The sequence below is a fragment of the Callorhinchus milii genome, unplaced genomic scaffold (assembly GCF_018977255.1).
Source record: "Callorhinchus milii isolate IMCB2004 unplaced genomic scaffold, IMCB_Cmil_1.0 Scaffold13, whole genome shotgun sequence".
Lineage (NCBI taxonomy): Eukaryota > Metazoa > Chordata > Chondrichthyes > Chimaeriformes > Callorhinchidae > Callorhinchus > Callorhinchus milii.
In genome coordinates this window covers 17128688-17146292 of record NW_024704754.1, presented here as the reverse complement: position 1 = coordinate 17146292, position 17605 = coordinate 17128688, and the positions used below count along the sequence as shown (strand labels likewise).

At 47.4% G+C, this 17605-nt stretch overlaps 1 protein-coding gene across 1 annotated transcript in view; it reads right to left on the bottom strand.

Annotated features, from left to right (window-relative positions):
- LOC103184135 (protocadherin Fat 1) overlaps nucleotides 1-17605 on the bottom strand; it is a 47861-nt gene that overhangs the window by 14858 nt on the left and 15398 nt on the right. The window contains 7 exon segments of the mRNA XM_042339923.1: nucleotides 215-4279; nucleotides 5165-5375; nucleotides 7364-7639; nucleotides 8115-8254; nucleotides 11352-11562; nucleotides 12962-13276; nucleotides 14008-14069. Of these exon segments, the coding sequence (XP_042195857.1) occupies nucleotides 215-4279; nucleotides 5165-5375; nucleotides 7364-7639; nucleotides 8115-8254; nucleotides 11352-11562; nucleotides 12962-13276; nucleotides 14008-14069 (5280 nt within the window).

Below are 17605 nucleotides of genomic sequence, written 5' to 3'. Positions count from 1 at the left end.
GTTCTATACCAATGCAAGGGTTGTTATTTCCACGATTCTATCTGCCTCCCTCACTCTTGCCTTTGAGACGGTCTTCTTTTTGGGAAATTTCCACAGTTCTGCGCTACCTATAAATTTTAACACAAAACTGTATTCCAGGCTGGGACCGGGTGGAATTTCGAGCCTGAGCATCTCAAGCACACAAAACCGGTGCAATTTTTGCACCAAGACCTACCTGTAATGTAGCAGGTGACGTATCTATTGGGGTCTGTCATATCAGCATCCGTCATAGTGAGAAAGGCCACCGTCTCCCCAGGCTCGCTGTCCTCGCTGACCGTCCCTCTGTAGACGCCCGACGTGAACTGTGGGGGGTTGTCGTTTTCGTCGCTGACTTCCACCTCCACCACGGCCGTCGAGGACAATTGGACCCTCCCTCCATGATCGACCGCCACCACGGCAACCTTGTAGAAAGCCTTTGCCTCGCAGTCCAGCTCCCTCAGGGTGGTGAGCCAGCCTCGCTCTCCATCGATGGCGAAAATGTCCGTCACGTGATCGAACTCGTTGGACAGCCGGTAGCTTACGTGCCCGTTGGTCCCGGTGTCCTGGTCGTTGGCTGTCACCTGGATAACCGTGGTTCCCGCCGGCAGGTTCTCCGGAATGAAAGCTTTGTAAGGATTGGCCTCGAAAACCGGATGGTTATCGTTGACGTCTTTGACCTGGATATTGATGGACACAGAAGAGGCCACTTCAACCTCCTTGTAGGAACAGGTGGCGATGACATCGATCTGGTACCATTTGGTCTTCTCGTGGTCGATGCTCCTCTCGATCTTTAAGGTGCCCGTCTTCTGGTCCAGGGCAAAGACTCCTCCCTTGTTGCTCTCGGCTGTGTTGCCCCTCACCAGACTGTAGATAACCGGCTGATCAGCCTCGGCCTTAATCACTCCGATTTCCGAGCCGGTCGGGAGATCCTCAGAGGCTGAGAAGGAGTAGAGCGGCTCAGAGAAACGTGGGATGGAGAGCTCAGGAGGGATGACCTTGACCCGCACAGGGACGCAGGAATCCCGCTGAGGGAAGCCTCCGTCCTGGGCTTTGACGTGATAAGTAAACGAACTGTTCTCCAGCCCGACCAGACTCTCCTTAATGGTGATGAAGCCGGTAACAGGGTTGATGTCCAAGATTTCCTCGGCGTTGGCCTCGCTGGAGGCCACTGAGTACACGACGTCCGCATTGATCCCCTCGTCGGCGTCGATGGCCACTATCTGGATCACCGGGGCTCCCTTGAAAGTGTTGGCGGGGATGTGGATGTTGTACTCGGCGGCTTGGAACTGAGGTGCGTTGTCGTTCTTGTCCGTCAGGATGATGTTCACGGTGCAGAAATCCACTTTGCCTCCCCTGTCCTTTGCCATCACCTTGATGGCGATGACCCTCTCCGTCGAATTCTCCCGGTCCAGCTTCTGAGACGTCAAAATGCGTCCCTTCCCGTCGATGCTAAACTTTTCTCTGGCCAACTTGTTAATGATTGTGTAGTCTATGCTGCCGTAGGGACCTGCGTCCGGGTCCACGGCCAGGAGCTCAATCACATGAGTGCCCACCTCGGCGTTCTCCGGGAGTTCGACCTCGTACACGCTCTGATCGAACACGGGGGCGTACTTGTTGGTCTGGGAGGTATTGATCCGGACGGGAATCGATCGCCTGTACACGCGGTCAGAGACCGACACGTTCAGGTGGTAGTTCGACCTCAGGATTTTCTTGCAGGAGTTCGACACGGAAATGATCCCGGATTTCGTCCCGATGGTGAAGTGCCTCTGCTCGTTCCCCTCCAGGATGACGTACTCCAGGTTATTGATGTCCATACTGTCGGCGTCACTCGCCTGAACCCGTATGACAAAGTGCCCGCATGTGGCCACCTCGCTTATGGTGGTCGCGTACTGGTCCTGCTGAAACATGGGCGGGTTGTCGTTGAAGTCTGAGACGTTGACATTCAACAGGACGTCACTGCTCAATGGAGGAATGCCGTTGTCCACAGCCCTGACCACGAGAGCATAATGTTGGATCTTCTCGTGGTCGAGAGCTCGTGCTGTTGTGACCAGACCGCTGTTGGAGTCGATGTAGAAGTACTCCAATCTGCTGTACTCGTTGGCCACGAACTGATAACTGATGGCTTTGTTCCGCCCGGAATCCGCGTCGGTGGCTTTGACTTGTGCCACGGAGGTGCCGACGATCGAAGCTTCGGACAGCACTGCCCCGTACGCCCGTGCTGTAAAAATGGGAGGGTTGTCGTTCACGTCTTGGACTTCGATCTCAACCACCGCTTCCGCCGAGGATCCGGTCATGGAATCCGTGGCCCTCACCGTCACCACGTGTTGGGTCTGGCTCTCGTAATCCAGCGCGTCGACGACGCTCAAAACGCCGGCCTTGAACTCGATGGCAAACAGCCTGAGGGCATTTTCAGTGACAATGTTATAAATCACGCGGAATCCTGACGGACTGATGGCGTGAACGTGGAGGATCGGGGTGTAGGGGGAAATGTTCTCAGCCACGCGCACCCTGTAATACATCTTCTCGAACACGGGCGTGCTTTTGTCCCTCACTGTGATGACCACTTCGGTCTGGACAAAAAGCGGAGGTGATCCTCTGTCTTGAGCTGTAACCGTCAGCACGTACTTATCGAGCGCGTCAGGACCCAAATGCTCACTGAGCGAAATGTCGCCGAGGTAGGGATCCATCCAGAAGTGCCTGTAACTGTTGGCGAGGCTGTAATGGATGACCGCATTGTCCCCGGCGTCTTTGTCCACGGCGCTCACTTGGAAGAGCACGTCACCGGGCTCGGCGTCTTCTGGCACCGTGGTCACGTAGGGCAAGTTGACAAACACCGGCGGGTTGTCGTTGACGTCCTCCACCGAGACCTTCACCAGAGTACGGGCAACTCTGGGTGGGCTCCGCGCGTCTCTCGCCTCCACCACAAATTCAAACTCCGCCACCTCCTCCCGATCGCAAGGCACTCCCGTCGTCTGAAAAGCGCCCGAGGTGCGGACCACCTTGAACTTGGCATCCGGGTTCAGCACGGAGTAAAAGAGGGGCTCGTTCAGCTGATTCCCGGAGGCTTTCACCACGCCTAAAGTCTCCATGGACCTGGAGTCTTCCGAGACGGAGAGCGACTGTGAGCCCAGGGCAAACCTCAGGCCGGTCTCCGGCAACTCGACGGTGTTTATTTTCACCACCGCCGAGCTTTTGTACATCCCGTCGGTGGCTCTGACTGTCAGTTCGTGGTGGCTTTCCAGCCTGGAAGCGTCGTTGACGGATATGAGTCCGCTGGCAGCGCCCACGGTGAAGGCATCCTTGCCGTTCCCTTCCAGGATGCTGTACGTGACGTTGGAGAAGCCGGGAGAGTCGGCGTCTTCCGCTTTGACCGTCAACACTCGGGTGCCGTCATGAGCCGGCACGAGCAGCGTGGTCTCGTAAACGTCTTTCTCGAACCTGGGAGGACAGTCGTTGACGTCCGTCACCATGACGGTGACATTCGCCACCTCCGTCGCGTAGCGTCTTGGCCGACCGCTGTCGCGCACCTGCACGGTGAGGTGAAACACGGGGTGGGTCTCTCGATCGATGGGGGAGGCTGTGCTGAGGGTCCCCATGCTTGGGTCAATGGTGAAGTACTTCTGCGCCTCGGGCTCAACAATCTGATAGACCAGCAGCGCGTTGGCGTCTCTATCCCGGTCCTGGGCTTCGATGACCAGAGGAGTGTGTCCGTTGCTCAACACCACGCTGTTGACGGGGGAATTCTCGTTGATTCTCCCGACGTACCGTGACTGAACGAAGACCGGCGCGTTGTCGTTCTCGTCGATCACGTCTATGAAAACCGTTAGGCTGGAAGACAGGCCGGCCATGTTCGCGCCTTGAACCGTCAGTCTGTAAGCCGCGATGGTCTCGAAATCCAGAGCCTTGTGAACAGATACCAGACCGGAGTACGGGTTGATGCGGAAGGCCTGATCCGTGTTTCCGTCCTTGATTTCGTACGTCACAGCTGACTGACTGGTGGCGGTTACCGTGACCACAGAAGACCCAGTGCTGATGGCCTCGCTGATTTCCGCGTAATATTCGCTCATTAGAAACCTGGGTGGAGAGTTGTCGGAAACCAGGACGACGATGTAGGCACTGGTCACCGTACTGAGCTGAGGGAAACCCCGGTCCTCAGCTTTCACTGTCAGGTTGTAAGTCCCTTTAACTGCCTGGTCCATCTCCTTAGTCACTGTTATCTTGCCCGAAACAGGGTCAATGGCGAACATATTTCCACTGTTACCTGCAAAACAAATCATAGGATGGGTTATAATAATGATAATTATTATTACATTTGATACAGCGTCGTATCATTCCTTTGAGACGTCTCAGAGCGCCTCACAGAATATATTGTAAATCAGATTGACTGTATATTTTGTAGGTGAAACACGGCAGCGAAGTCCCACAAACAGTCGTGGATTGAGTGGCCAAATTATTATTATTTATTTACTGAAGGGATTATTACCCCCGGAAAGCGATCCACCATTCAATTAACAACCGGGTTTCTGCTTACTGCTCGGTAAACAGAGGCACGTTATATTATGTTTATATTGTGTTATGTTGTTATGATAATAATAATCTTGTCATTTAGATGCAGCGCCTTATCATGTCATCAAGACGTCTCAAAGGATTCTACAATTTAAAGTGTAGTGACTGTGTGTTTGTGATGACAAACTGATGCACTGATAACGAGAGCTGTGAACTGCCGACTTTGTGAACGTACACGGCAAGTTGTCAGAGACTGGGGTTTCTGAATCATTCTGCCTCGAATCCTAAACACAGGAAGCTTTGGGAGAGAGGGACTGTCCCAGGTGTCTGAGGGAGTATTAAAGTCAGCTCTTTGTTCTCGCAAACTAAAATAATACTTGCTTCAAGTACAGTAACCACTTGTTGTGTAAACTGCTGACAGGTGAGGGAGAGCTTTATCACAGGTGAACATCAAGTGCCGGAGATAATAAGTGAAGATACACCATGCCAGCGATTACATCTGGAGACACCAGAAAGGCAGATTACTTGCACAACAGCCCCGGTTATATTTTAAAATAGGGGGGAGGGTGGGTGGGGGGAGCAGAACGGCAAACACCTCGGGTTATAACGGAACAGTAACGTATTCCTTGTCGTTAATTACCTGACTGGATGGAGTACACAATCTCTGCGTTGACTCCTGTGTCACTGTCCGTCGCGATGACTTGCAGGACTTCAGATCCGATGTCTGTTGATTCGGCCACACTTGCTTTGTAGCTGTGCTGAATAAACTTGGGTGGGTAGTCATTGGAGTCCTCCACAATGATATTGATCCGTACAAAGTTGCGTTTAACTGGAATTTCCTGATCCCGAACCTGCCCGACAAGAGCCGTCAAAATTAGAAACCTACGAAAAGTTTTCCCGTTGAATTTTTTTAAAACTTTTTTTTTCCCCCCAAAAATATACTCGATTTCTTTTAAATAAAACTCAAAGGAAGATCTGGAGTTAATACATTTCTCCTTCTGCTCCCAGGCTTGCGTGGTTCAGTGCTCCAGCTGTACTTTTGTGGTGTGTCAGCCTGGCTCGGTGGTAGCGCTCTCGCCTCTGAGTCAGAAGATTGTGGGTTCAAACCCCACGTTGGGACTTGGAATCACGTTGTCTAAGCTGTTGCGCGTCGCATGTTGAGGAGACAATAGACATCGGAAGATAGTCTGACCAGCACTGTGCTAAACCGTGCCATCTCACACAAGATTAATCAACAGAGGCTGTACTAACAGTTTGCATCTACCATTGAAGACATTGAGATCTCGCTGACAAAGGCCGATTGGACAATAATGGGGGAAATATCATTCCATCTGGATTTTCCCAATAAAAAGCAAACTCAGGAATACCAGGCCCTTTAGAATATAACTCTTTAGGTTAAACATTCCATTAAAATCTCCTATCCCACTGTCATCAATCATTCTGAGAGAACTAAATTACAAATCACATTCACATTGCATGCCTGACAATTATATAATCTTGCCAAGAGGCTACAAGACTTTTGAACGGCAATCTCTTGTGACAAGATCACTATCAACTGATGAAGTGGCAAACAAAAGACCAACGTACACCATCAACAATATCAACCCTGTCTCTCGGTTTGCTGTGCGAGCACGTATTTCTCTTAACAAAGACGTCAAAACGTCCCAAGTAGTGGGATATTTTGAGTCATTAAATGTTTGCCCTCGCTGACCTCTTTGAAATAGTATTATTGATAGCAATTGACGTGGGGTTGAGGAAGTTGTTGGTGGGGGGGGGCGTGGGGGGGTCAGGAGAGAAAGAATCAAATGCCAATGGCTAATAGCAATCATTATTTGTTACCTTTTAACAGAATCACCAATGTTATCAATTGGATCTCTGGAGTTGTGCCACATCCAAGGGCTTCGAATCCACCTCCTCTGACTCACATACCTGAAGACTATCAACAGCTGCCATCGAACGAAACAGTACGCCCACTGTCTCTCCCCAGATAGCATTCAAAGCCCCAGCTCAGTTTGGAAGAACTGCCAGGCAAGGCCAGTGCTACCCACTGTGCTCCTTGATATAAACCTGTCACCTTGAGGACTGGCCGCGATGCAGACAGAATGCTGTCTGACCAGGGACCCTGGCAGCCAGTTCGCTGTCAGTTACGTGACATTGATTATCAGGGGAAAGAGTTACGGCCCTTAGAGAAATTCAAGTCATTCATCAACTCCCTAACTGACAGCATCGCTGCAGTTGGCAGCAAGGGTTGTGGCGGTATGGCGAGGCTGCCCCCGTTCAAACCCTGCAAATTCATTCCAGCTTCAGTCGGAATATGACAGAACCAATACAAGTCTATGCTGACTTGCCAGTGCAGTGCTAGGGGTGCGTTGCTTTATCGGAGATGCCGTCATTTGGATGAGACATTAAACCGAGGTCCCGTTTGCCTGTCCAGGTGGATGTTAAAGTTCCCAATGGCACTGTTTGGAAAGAGAAGAGAGTCTCTCTCTTTCTCCTGGCCGACAGTACCTCAAATGAAAATTGGTCACCCGCAAAATAGGTTTACTTTGCTGGGCACAAATTGACTGCTGCGTTCGCCCACAAAACACACAGATGTCTCGACGACATGGCAAGGCGCTGGAGCAAGGATTATCATTATTATTAGAATACATAACACTGCACGTCATTTTATATTAGAGACGTCTTATTGAATGAAACACCGTGCGCGTGAAACACATGCATTTCGCCCACAAGCTGTGCGTTTAATTCATTTCACAGCATATCCTGTGAAGCGCTTTGAGACGTCTCTAAGACGCGATGAGACGCTGTGTCAAATGCAAGGATTATTATTACCACCTACCATAGCAGTGAGTGTGTGCAGGCGAATCGATTCATAGTCCAGCCAGTCAGTGGTGAGGAGAGCTCCGCTGGTGGGATCCAGGTGAAACAGCTTCAGGCTGGCATCATCAACGCTGCTCTGGATGGTGTAGATCAGCTTGTTCCTGCCATCTTTATCGTGGGCCTTGACTCTCAGGATCTCTGCGGGAGGCGCAATGTCTTCAGGGATCCTGACCTCATATTCTCTGGCTGAGAACTGGGGCCGATGATCATTGATGTCGATCACTTTGATGTAGGCCTGGAATGAATAGCAGAATAAGAGCCATGATAAGGTGTAAGGGTTGATGAGAGAATTCAACCATTGTCCAGTTGGTGAAGGAACTTATTCCAGCTCTGACCGACACACAACCCAGATTTTAATTCTCTGTTGAAGCAGGGACATAGGAACATAGATTAGGAGGAAGCTATTCAGACCATTTGGGCAGATCCTTTCATCCTGATGCCCTTGCCCCTTCACCATCCCCCTTAATGCTTCCACTACACATGTCTATGGAGAGCAGATGAATTTCTTCAGTACCCAGGGAACATGACTGCACTAAAGTGTTAGCGCCATCAGGAGAGGAGAGGAGTGTTTCGGAGGAGGAAGTGGGGAGGGAAGGGAAGGGAGTTAAAGAGTTGGAAAGACTTTTGAGATAGTGCACAAATGGACTTGTCTATAGGACCTTGATTTGATGAGACAGAAAGCTATTGATTCCTGGTATTTGCACTGTTACCTGAGTTGTGACCGCATTTGTTCCATCTGTGACTTTGACCGTCAGGTTATAGTTGGACATCAGGCTTGCGTTCAGTGGTTTGGCGATGGTGATGGAGCCTGTGTTTTTCTCTATTTCAAACTCCTCATTGTTGTTTCCACCTGATTGAGAGTAAGAAGCGAGAGTGAACGATAATAATAATCCTTGCAATTGAGTGATACAGTCCAATGGCACTTGGTACAGAGTCACAGAAGGAAACTCTTCACCAAACTCTCTATTTGTCTTTTACCTCACACTATGGGACCTGTCAGATAAACAATGATTATTTCTGGTATTGTATATTACCATGTGTAACAATATTTCTCTCTACATATTTACAGCATTAACTCAGTATTTGAACTCACATAGTACAAGATTACACTCCAATACATTGTCAGAGGTGCGTCTTTTAGATGAGACATTAAACCGAGGCCCTGTCTGCCTGTTCAGATGGATGTTAAAGATCCCACAGCACTTTTCATAAAGAGAATGAAGTTTTTCCCGATTTTATGACTAATATTCCCCCAAATAAAACTGGTCATTCTCTTCATGGCTGTTTGTGGGACGTTACTGTGGGAAAATTGGCTGCCGCCTTCGCCTACAGATACACAGTCACTACACTTCACAGTAAAATCTTTTGAGACATCTCGACAAAATAATAAGTTCCTATGTCAAAAGCAAGGATTATTTGTTATTAAGAGTATGGAACGATAAATGATTCTGAGCAAATAAGCACTGCGCAAGTTGTGCTACAGCAGATTAATCCTAAATTTGTCCAATCTTTCTGTGCGAGGCGAATGACAAGGTCATTGGTGGAAATAATGGGAAAAGGCCAGGATAATTAATACTACTTTAATAATAATAATCCTTACATTTGATATAGCGCGTTATCACGCCCAAGGGATGGCTGAAAGCGCTTCGCAGAATACATTGCAAAGTGAATTGACTGTATATTTTGTGGGTGAAAATATTTTATTTCAGAATAATCCTTGAATCTTCTTAAAGATTCGTGTTTCGATTCCCTATGTAGCAAAATACAGCAGAAAAAAATATTTCAACAGACAAACAGGTAAATGCAGATCACAGAAAGAAGGTCTGTGTTTGCCTTTCGATATTAAAAAAATCCAAACAATAGGAGACATTATACGTTACGCCATCTGAAGGAATGCACAGTTTGATTAACAGACGGATTATCCGGTGAGTAATGAGCCCCCGGCAAGTCCCAGATGGTAACACCATTATTGGAATGACATTGTGGGAGCGAGGCACACAACACAGAGTTAAAGCTCCTTCATCGACTGAAAATACCTCACACATATTTCAGGGGTCGTAAAAGCGAGATTAGCGAACTGGGTTTGTGTTAATTTCTGCTTCTAGTTTGCGAATCTAAGGTCGCAAGAGATTTGGCAGATTCTTAGCAATCCGACCTCAGATCAGAAACCTCTTAAGCAGAACCAGATTCCAAATGGAGACTGAATTCGAGAAGTTTGCACAGTTCTGCAAATTGACCTTTTGAGGTCTGAAGCAAAATGGTCTTACAGGCCAAGACTAGGTGGAATTTGGGTCCAGAGGGGCTGTGCGAAATTTGCTGCCGCGAATTATACGGTCAATTCACTTCACAGTGTAATCTGTGAAATGCTTTGAGACGTCTCAACGATGTGATAAGGGGCTATATCGAATGCAAGGATTTTCTAGCCTGTCCATGCCACAGAACCAGTTCAGCATTCACGATCAGTCAGTCAGAGGCATGAGAGCACATCTGTCTTTAGGGCTGACGAGCTAGACTGTAAATTCACTGAATGTTCGCTCCATGAATGAACTGCACATGGAAACAACCCATTCAGTGGCACAACTATACAAATGTAAACGGATGCTAAAGCACAATAGCTTGAGAAGCGTTCAGTGTGCAGTCAAGCGGAAGGAACCAGCCTTATCTTCAGCTCCTGGGAAATAATCAGAGGCAGTAGGTCCTATTCCTACATGTGGCAATTCTCAGGGCTTGAGATCTTGCTAGATAAGGTGGCAAAGTGAGAGATCCCTATAGTTATTTACAATCAGAGTTAACTGATGTTATAGACTGTGGCAATTTCATTCAAGGCTGTTGACTAGAGCTTCGCTACCAAAAAAACCTCATTGTTCTCTTTCAGAGATTTCTGTATTGTCAATAATAATAATCGTTGCATTTGATATAACAGCTTATGGCGTCTGCGAGACTTCTCAAAGCGCTTCACGTAATATACAGTAAAGTGTATATTTTGCTGTTCAACTCTCTCGGAGAGTTTACAATAGGTTAATGCAGGCCATTCATCCTAATTAGTCTTTTTGCTTCAACCACGGCATTAATCTGAATCAAAAGGGATGTTATGCGCTCTCAATTTTTCTTCCCCGTCCACTGTGTGCAGACATTGTGGTCAGTGGGAGACCTCGGTGAGAAGCCAAGGCCCGCAGTACAGCAGAGAGCAAAGGAGAGGAGGCCAAGATCAACCAAGAGGTTAGATCAATCAAAGCTTCGGATATAGACGGCTCAGAGATCAGGGAGACACCTGATGGCTCAGTGGTTAAAGGAACCACCTGGTAGAACATTACGCCATCCAGGCCAGAAAATCACAGGTCTGGTTCTTGCTCTGTGGGAAAGGATCAATCGCATCCGTGGTATCTTCGAGGATGTGTCATCTGGCTTTACACAGGAAGAAAGGGCCCTAACAAGTAATTGTGAGTCAGCGCTCATCTTTACCAACCTTTCCTCTGTCATACTCTCGGTACGAATTTCTATCATGTCCTTTTGGCTTAAGAAAATCCCTTCAAATGCTGTTAATATACCAGATTCAAGAGAATACCGGAGGTCCTCAAATGCTTAGGCTTGAGACCATTTTATCTTACAATTTGAGAGTTGGGGAATTTTGGAAACCAGTCTTCAATTTAGTCTCAATTTGGGGCCCAAGTTTCGTCAAATTTTCTTTACTGTTGTGGGAAAACCGTCGTTTCCAAATTTACCACTGAATTTCAATGTTTTTTTTTGCTCCATAATTTCCCACGACGGTAAACTTTTAAGTTTTAAATCTAAATTTGAATCCATCTCGGAAATTTCCACGTGCAGGTGGGATGCATGGAATTCTCAGCTTGATTCGGGATACCCTAAAAGCACGGTGATGGGTTTCCGCAAGCGTCAAGACACCCGGCTGGGCAAAAAGCTTTTTTTAAAAAAAAAAATCTTCTTACCGATAATATCGAACCAGAGCTGGCTTTTGGTGAGTTCCGTGCTGGTCACACCAACCATGTGGTTCACGGGATCTGTCTCCATCACTGCGAAGGTAAAGTGAGGTTCATCGAAGAGGAGAGGCTCAGTGGATGGTGCTGGTGTCTCAATCCACTCGATGTGCAGACGGACCGTCGTCGATTTCTGGGGATTCCCATTGTCGGAGGCACGGATCTGCGGGGAGAATTTACATGAAGTGGTGGGGATATAGGTGTGGCTTCGATACGTTACTCCAGCTCGATACGATACAACAATTATAATCCTCACATTTTGCGTAGCGCCTCTCCCTTCCCAAAGTGTATCACAGGATTTACTGATTTATTTTAATAATAATAGTAATAATAATCCTTTCATTTGATCCAGCGCCTTATCACGTCGTCGAGACGTCTCAAAGCGCTTCACAGGAGATACTGTAAAGTGGAGTGACTGCGTATTTTGTGGGCGCTTTGGGGCGATCCAATTGCGGACAGCGGTGCCCCACAAACAGTCGTGGATTAGGCGACCAATTTATTATTTATTTGAAAATTTATTCACCAGAACAGGATTTTGTCTCAATGTCTCATCAATAAGGCCGGCACTGGAGGTGACTAATACGCTGGAGGCATTATGAACATGTTTAAACAGTTCAGCCACTCCTTATTTGTTCCTTTGTAAATCAAGTTTATTCTGCATGCTCTATCATTTTTATATCATTAAAGGGGCGGCAGCGATTGGCAAACTAAGTCCCCCATCCTCCCTCGTGGTTTCTGAGATACGATCTGAAGATGTAAAGAGAGGAGGGTCAAAGAGATCATGGAACAACTCATGTGCTCAGACTCCATGACTGATGGCCTGGCCTGCCTCTTTCCCTTCCTTCCTCCCTTCCCTCCCTTCCGCAAGGAAAAAAAACCCACAGGTTTGCCAAACGTTTACTCAGGAAGAGGCCATCTCGTTCCCAAAGTGTTTAGTTGAATGTTCAGAGCTCAGCTGTTGTTACTGTCATTTTGCACAAACAAAACACATCAAACCCAGGTCTCTTGCTTGCGAGGCAAGTGCGCTAACCATTGAGCTGCAGGACTACAGGACTCCAAATAACAAGAAGCTCATGTTTTTAGAGTGAGTGCAGAATAATACAGTCAATCTACTTAACAGTATGTCCTGTGAAGCGCTTTGAGACATCTCTACAACGTAATAAGGCGCTATATCAAATGCAAGGATTATTATTAATAATAAAGCCCGACAACAGGGTATTGTAAGTCTGGACAAAATACACAGTCACAACCATTTTACAATATATCCTAGGAAGCGCTTTGAGACGTCTTGACGGCACTGTATCGAGGTGGAATTTTACCCCAATGGTCAAGGAGTATAAACATGTCCGAATAGCCTGTTTCGGGGCTGGAGATTCTATGCAATTCTATTCTGCCTTGCACTTGTGGAGTCTCGTAGCGTGGTGTTTAACACACTTGCCTCGCAAGGAAAAAGACTCGGGTACGATTCCCGGGCAGGACAAAATCTTATACGGAGCCGTACCAAATGCAAGGATTATTAATATTATTAATCAGAAAAAAAGACACATCCTCCTACTACTCACTGTTAGGATGTCGTAGTCGCCAGCTGTGAACGCCCTGGTGGATGACACCATGGCGGACTTTGGATTGATGTAGAATTTTCCTTCCTCTGGAGGATCCTCAATGCTGTAGGTGATGTCTCCATTGGGACCGACATCTCGGTCGGATGCGATCACTCTGTAGATGGCCTCAGGCTGTGCGGCGCTGTTGCGTTCAGGCAGGCGGACATTGTACAGGACCTCCGGGAACCTCGGGGCATTGTCATTCTCATCGACAACCCCCACCATTACCTTTGTTCTGGACTGTCTTGGAGGATCACCATTGTCCTTAACGGTCACCTACATGAAACCAAAGGCAGCAAAGAGTTAGTGATATGGTATAGGATGTTGATGGTCACAAAGTGAACCTCTATTGTCACCAGTTCTGCCATAGTCAGAGGAGGCTTTCCCCCCCACTTCACTACCCGCTGCCTCCGTCTGGCTGGCTCTGTCCTCCTGCTTGTCCCTTGTCCCCTCCGCTCTACCATCCCCGACCTCGCTTTCAGCTGCTACTCCCCGACGCTTTGGAGCTCTCTGTCCCAATCCCTCCACGTTGCCCCTTCCTTCCCCTCATTTAGATCACGACTGAAGACCTTCCACCTTGACCGTGATTACAGTCACCTCCTCCCACCCCCTCCCATGGCTCGACGTCAAGCTCCGCCACTGTTAAGCGCTCCGAGACTTTGCTCCAAGTGAAGGGCGCTATATAAATACAAGTTGTTGTTGTTGGGGTGAGGTCCACAGGCAAATTTCCAACAAAACATAACAATATCAAGAGATCACAAGAGAGGTATGGATGAAGACAGCCCTTTGGCCAACTGGATCTCATCCTTTCCGACTACCCACCCAACAACAGATTACATGTGCATAAGTCTTGAGACAGGTTTTGAAGGAGGCAAGGGAGGGGGAGAGGGTGAGGTGAAGGGTCTATGTGATGGAGTTCTAGAGGGTGGGGGCAGAATGGCTGAAGGCCCGCCCAGATCTGGCTCACACACACTAGAGCGCTGATGTGCCGGTCTCGGTTTACCCACCTCAAGGATGTGTTCGTCTCTCTTCTCCCGGTCCACTCTGTGTGAGGTGGTGGTGATCAGCCCTGCAATCAGCAAACAAAGTAAGTGAACTCTCCCGCGAGGTGTGTTCGAAAGGCAAGAGCACAGACATTTCTACCAAGCTAAGGTCAGAACCTCTCCAGCCTCATGAGTCGAGCGTAAGAATTTGCTAGACAAATTTGCTCGGTGCAGTTTGCCTGCCACCATCCTGGCAGTCGCTTGACATATCATGTCCCAAACTATATACAATTCAGTGACGATTACTTTGATATTTTGGTAGCTCTCCAATCTATGTTCGCTCAACTTTGCACTCATCTGATCCAGAGCTCCCGCTGGTGGCAGAGAACATAAGTGCACCATGTGTTGTGGTTCGATGCTGTGCAGATCAGGAACGGTTCATATCCAAAGGAATTCCTCAAAACATTTTTCAACCAATTTAAGAAAAAAAAACTCTCACCACAGACCTAAGTGTACGTTATACACATTTCCTAAATAGTTGCTTTACAAGCCACGACAAATCCTCGCTTTTTTTTTACCACATATCGCGAAGCTTTCGAATGAAGTCGCATCAAGTAAAATGCAAGATTTCTGAGAAGCGATTCTTAAATGGGTTAAAATGTGAGTCAAGCTGGAAAATGTCGAAACTGAGTTGGAGATCTTTTAATTATGTTGCCGACCTTGAATAACACTGAAAAGGCTCGTCCAAATGATCGGTTGGCTTCAAGGTGTGGCACTGAGTCACATCGACCCATTTTCAACGACCGATCTATGGCTGATCTGAGATGGGAGTCCTGTAGCGTATTGGTTAGAGGGATCGCCGCACGAGTGAGAGGTTCGATTCCCAGGCAGAGCGAAATGTTAGGCAAATTTCCTTACTCCACATGCCTATGTTTGCCAGGATCCCAGTTGTTGGTTGATCGGAGGATCGCTTTTCTGCCAACCAGGGGTGATAATCCAATCCCCCCCAAAAAAGTGGGTCACTCAATCCAAGACTGTTTGTGGGACACTGTTGTGCGCAATTGGCTGCTGAGTTTCGCCCACTAAACATGCAGTCAGTTCACTTTCCAGTATATTCTGTGAAGAGCTTTGAGAAGTCGCGATGACGTGATAAGGCGCTATAAGGTGCAAGGATTATTGTTAGGATCATGAATAACATTGTACGCATTGAACGCATTTTCTAGGGTTATGGTGCAGTCACTTGGGAGGGTGGCAGCTGAAGTACCCCACCCTGGGTTTAGTTCAGCAGAAGAGAGATTATTTCATTCGATGGTAAGATTCAATTGCTATTCCTCGCCAGCTGAGCAAACACCTTTCATTCAGGGAAATCTAAGCTTCCTTGTGAACTCTGAACACGATGCGGGTCACAGCTAAACAAGCTCCATTTACAGCAGTAGAGCACCGTTACTTCCTGATTCCATTCCCGGTCAAGTCTGAACAGGGAGGGAGTTGGAAATCGAGAGGTTGGTTTATTTTACTCTGTGGGTTCTGTTCTGCCAGGATTAATTGCCTCCAGGTATGTTCTGAACACAGAAGACACACAAACACACAATAAAAAAGTGAAGGTGTGTGTGCAGCCGGCCTGGGAAAAGTGAGGCCCCATTGGAGATGGAATCTGTTCAGAATGTGAGACAGGATTCAGATTATCTGTGCATCCTTCTACGAATAAGTTATTGTGATCTTTCTTCCTCTGCAAGCTTTCTCCTCTCTCGTCTAAAGATGGGGATCATCTACCGGGTGCCAGTTGCATTCTGATTAGCTCTCCCCAGGGAATGCTCTTCCTGCAATTAAATTAGCCGGGCTATTTCACAGTGAGTGCATTGCACCCGAGCCCCGTCCGTCCTCACACAACCTTCCTCTTCGACCGTGCCTTTGGTCACCCTCCCACCCCTACCCTCCACCCCTCCTGATCCTAACCCTCAGCTCGGGTGCAAACCCTTATCCATCCAGCACCTTGGGACTTACTCCCGATGTGAAAGGCGCCGCACAGAATGCAATTTGATGTTGTTGCTGTTGAGCAACAAAATTTCACGTGGTCCTAGGCTTCAGATCGTTTGTCGTCTCAAAAAATGTTCATTGAAATGGAGCAGAATTCTGGGAAAAAAGCTTCAGACTTGATTTTGGAAGCCATAAAAAGAAATGCAGAGAGAGCGAGAGAGAGAGAGAAAAAACCCACGCAGGAAAGGTTTTGAGACGACAGTCTTAAGGCTGAAACCAGAATAATATAATATAATCGTTCCATTTGATTATAGAAACCATGAGAAATTCAGGATCTCAAGATATCTGCATGACGAATTCCAGCATGTACTGTTATCCCATTATAAATACCTTCCTGGACTGATGTACCTTCTAGTAAATTGTCCTCTTTCCCAGCAATTTACTCTGGTTATAGCACTGAAGTGTGGTTAAAAAGTCAATGCACTTCAGACAATAAGTTAGTTAGCTCCGCCAAAGTAAAGAACTAAATTATTCCCCACGGCATAAAAATTATCCCTGCAAATCTTAGCCGTCAACTGTTTTCTGGGTGTCCTGATGTTCCGAGCCTTTGAGCCACAATACAAAGGCCATAGCGATAAATGAGCGCTGTGATAAAACAGCTTCGCTTGACACATTAGTTGAAAGATTGATGTGTTCGGGTAGCAATCGGCTGTTGAGTAATAAAACGTCCTGTTTCGATTCAATTTCTACATTGCACAAACCCGCTCTCTGTCCAGAACAAGTAAAGCATGTCGTTATGTCAAAGGTAGGCTTGTGCGGACCTGCTTTTAAGTGGTTTCGGAGTTTATCCTTTCTTTTTACACAAGCGCCATCTGTCACGGCCTGAAAATGCAAGAGACTCATCCACTTCTTTTCAAGGAATAAAGTCAGCGATTCCGTAATGAAAGCTCGCAGCTAAATAAACTGAGAACACCAAAGAGCCAGGCACCTTTGTCGCTGATCTTTAAGGGTCCCGACTTTTCTTTTTCGGTCTCGGACAAAATTAATCAGCAAAAACCAGATGTACAGTCAAAAGGTACGCTTACGTTGCACCTCAGCTATCAACAAGCTACAGACACACACATGCAGTAGAGCCCTGTTATTAATATTTCTTGCATTTGATATAGTGCCTCATCAAGTCACCGAGAAGTCCCAAAGAGCTTCAAAGGATATACTGCAAAGTGTAGTAACCATGTATATTTGCAGGCAAAAAGTGGCCACGGATTTTCGCACAGCAATGCCCCACAAATAACAATGAAGTGAGTGATCGGTTTTATTTGGGGGAATTGCTGACTGGGACACCGGGAGGGAGAAAAACATTCAATGCGATTCCAATGCTTGATGGTAAGTACGCATGCGGCGACGGGGCAAGACACATTGAATCGCAGGAAGCTTCACCGTTCGACCCTTACCAGCTGCATTGAATTGCACAAGCGCAGTGTAGATGATTGATTCATTCGGATTTTAACACAATTCCTGTAGGTTTACCGGCAACTCTGACTTTGCGCAAGTCACATTATATGTTATGGTCCCGACTGTTGTGACTTATGTGAGTTTTACTGTAATGTGTGTTAATAATAGCTCGGTCGCAATGTAGATTACACCC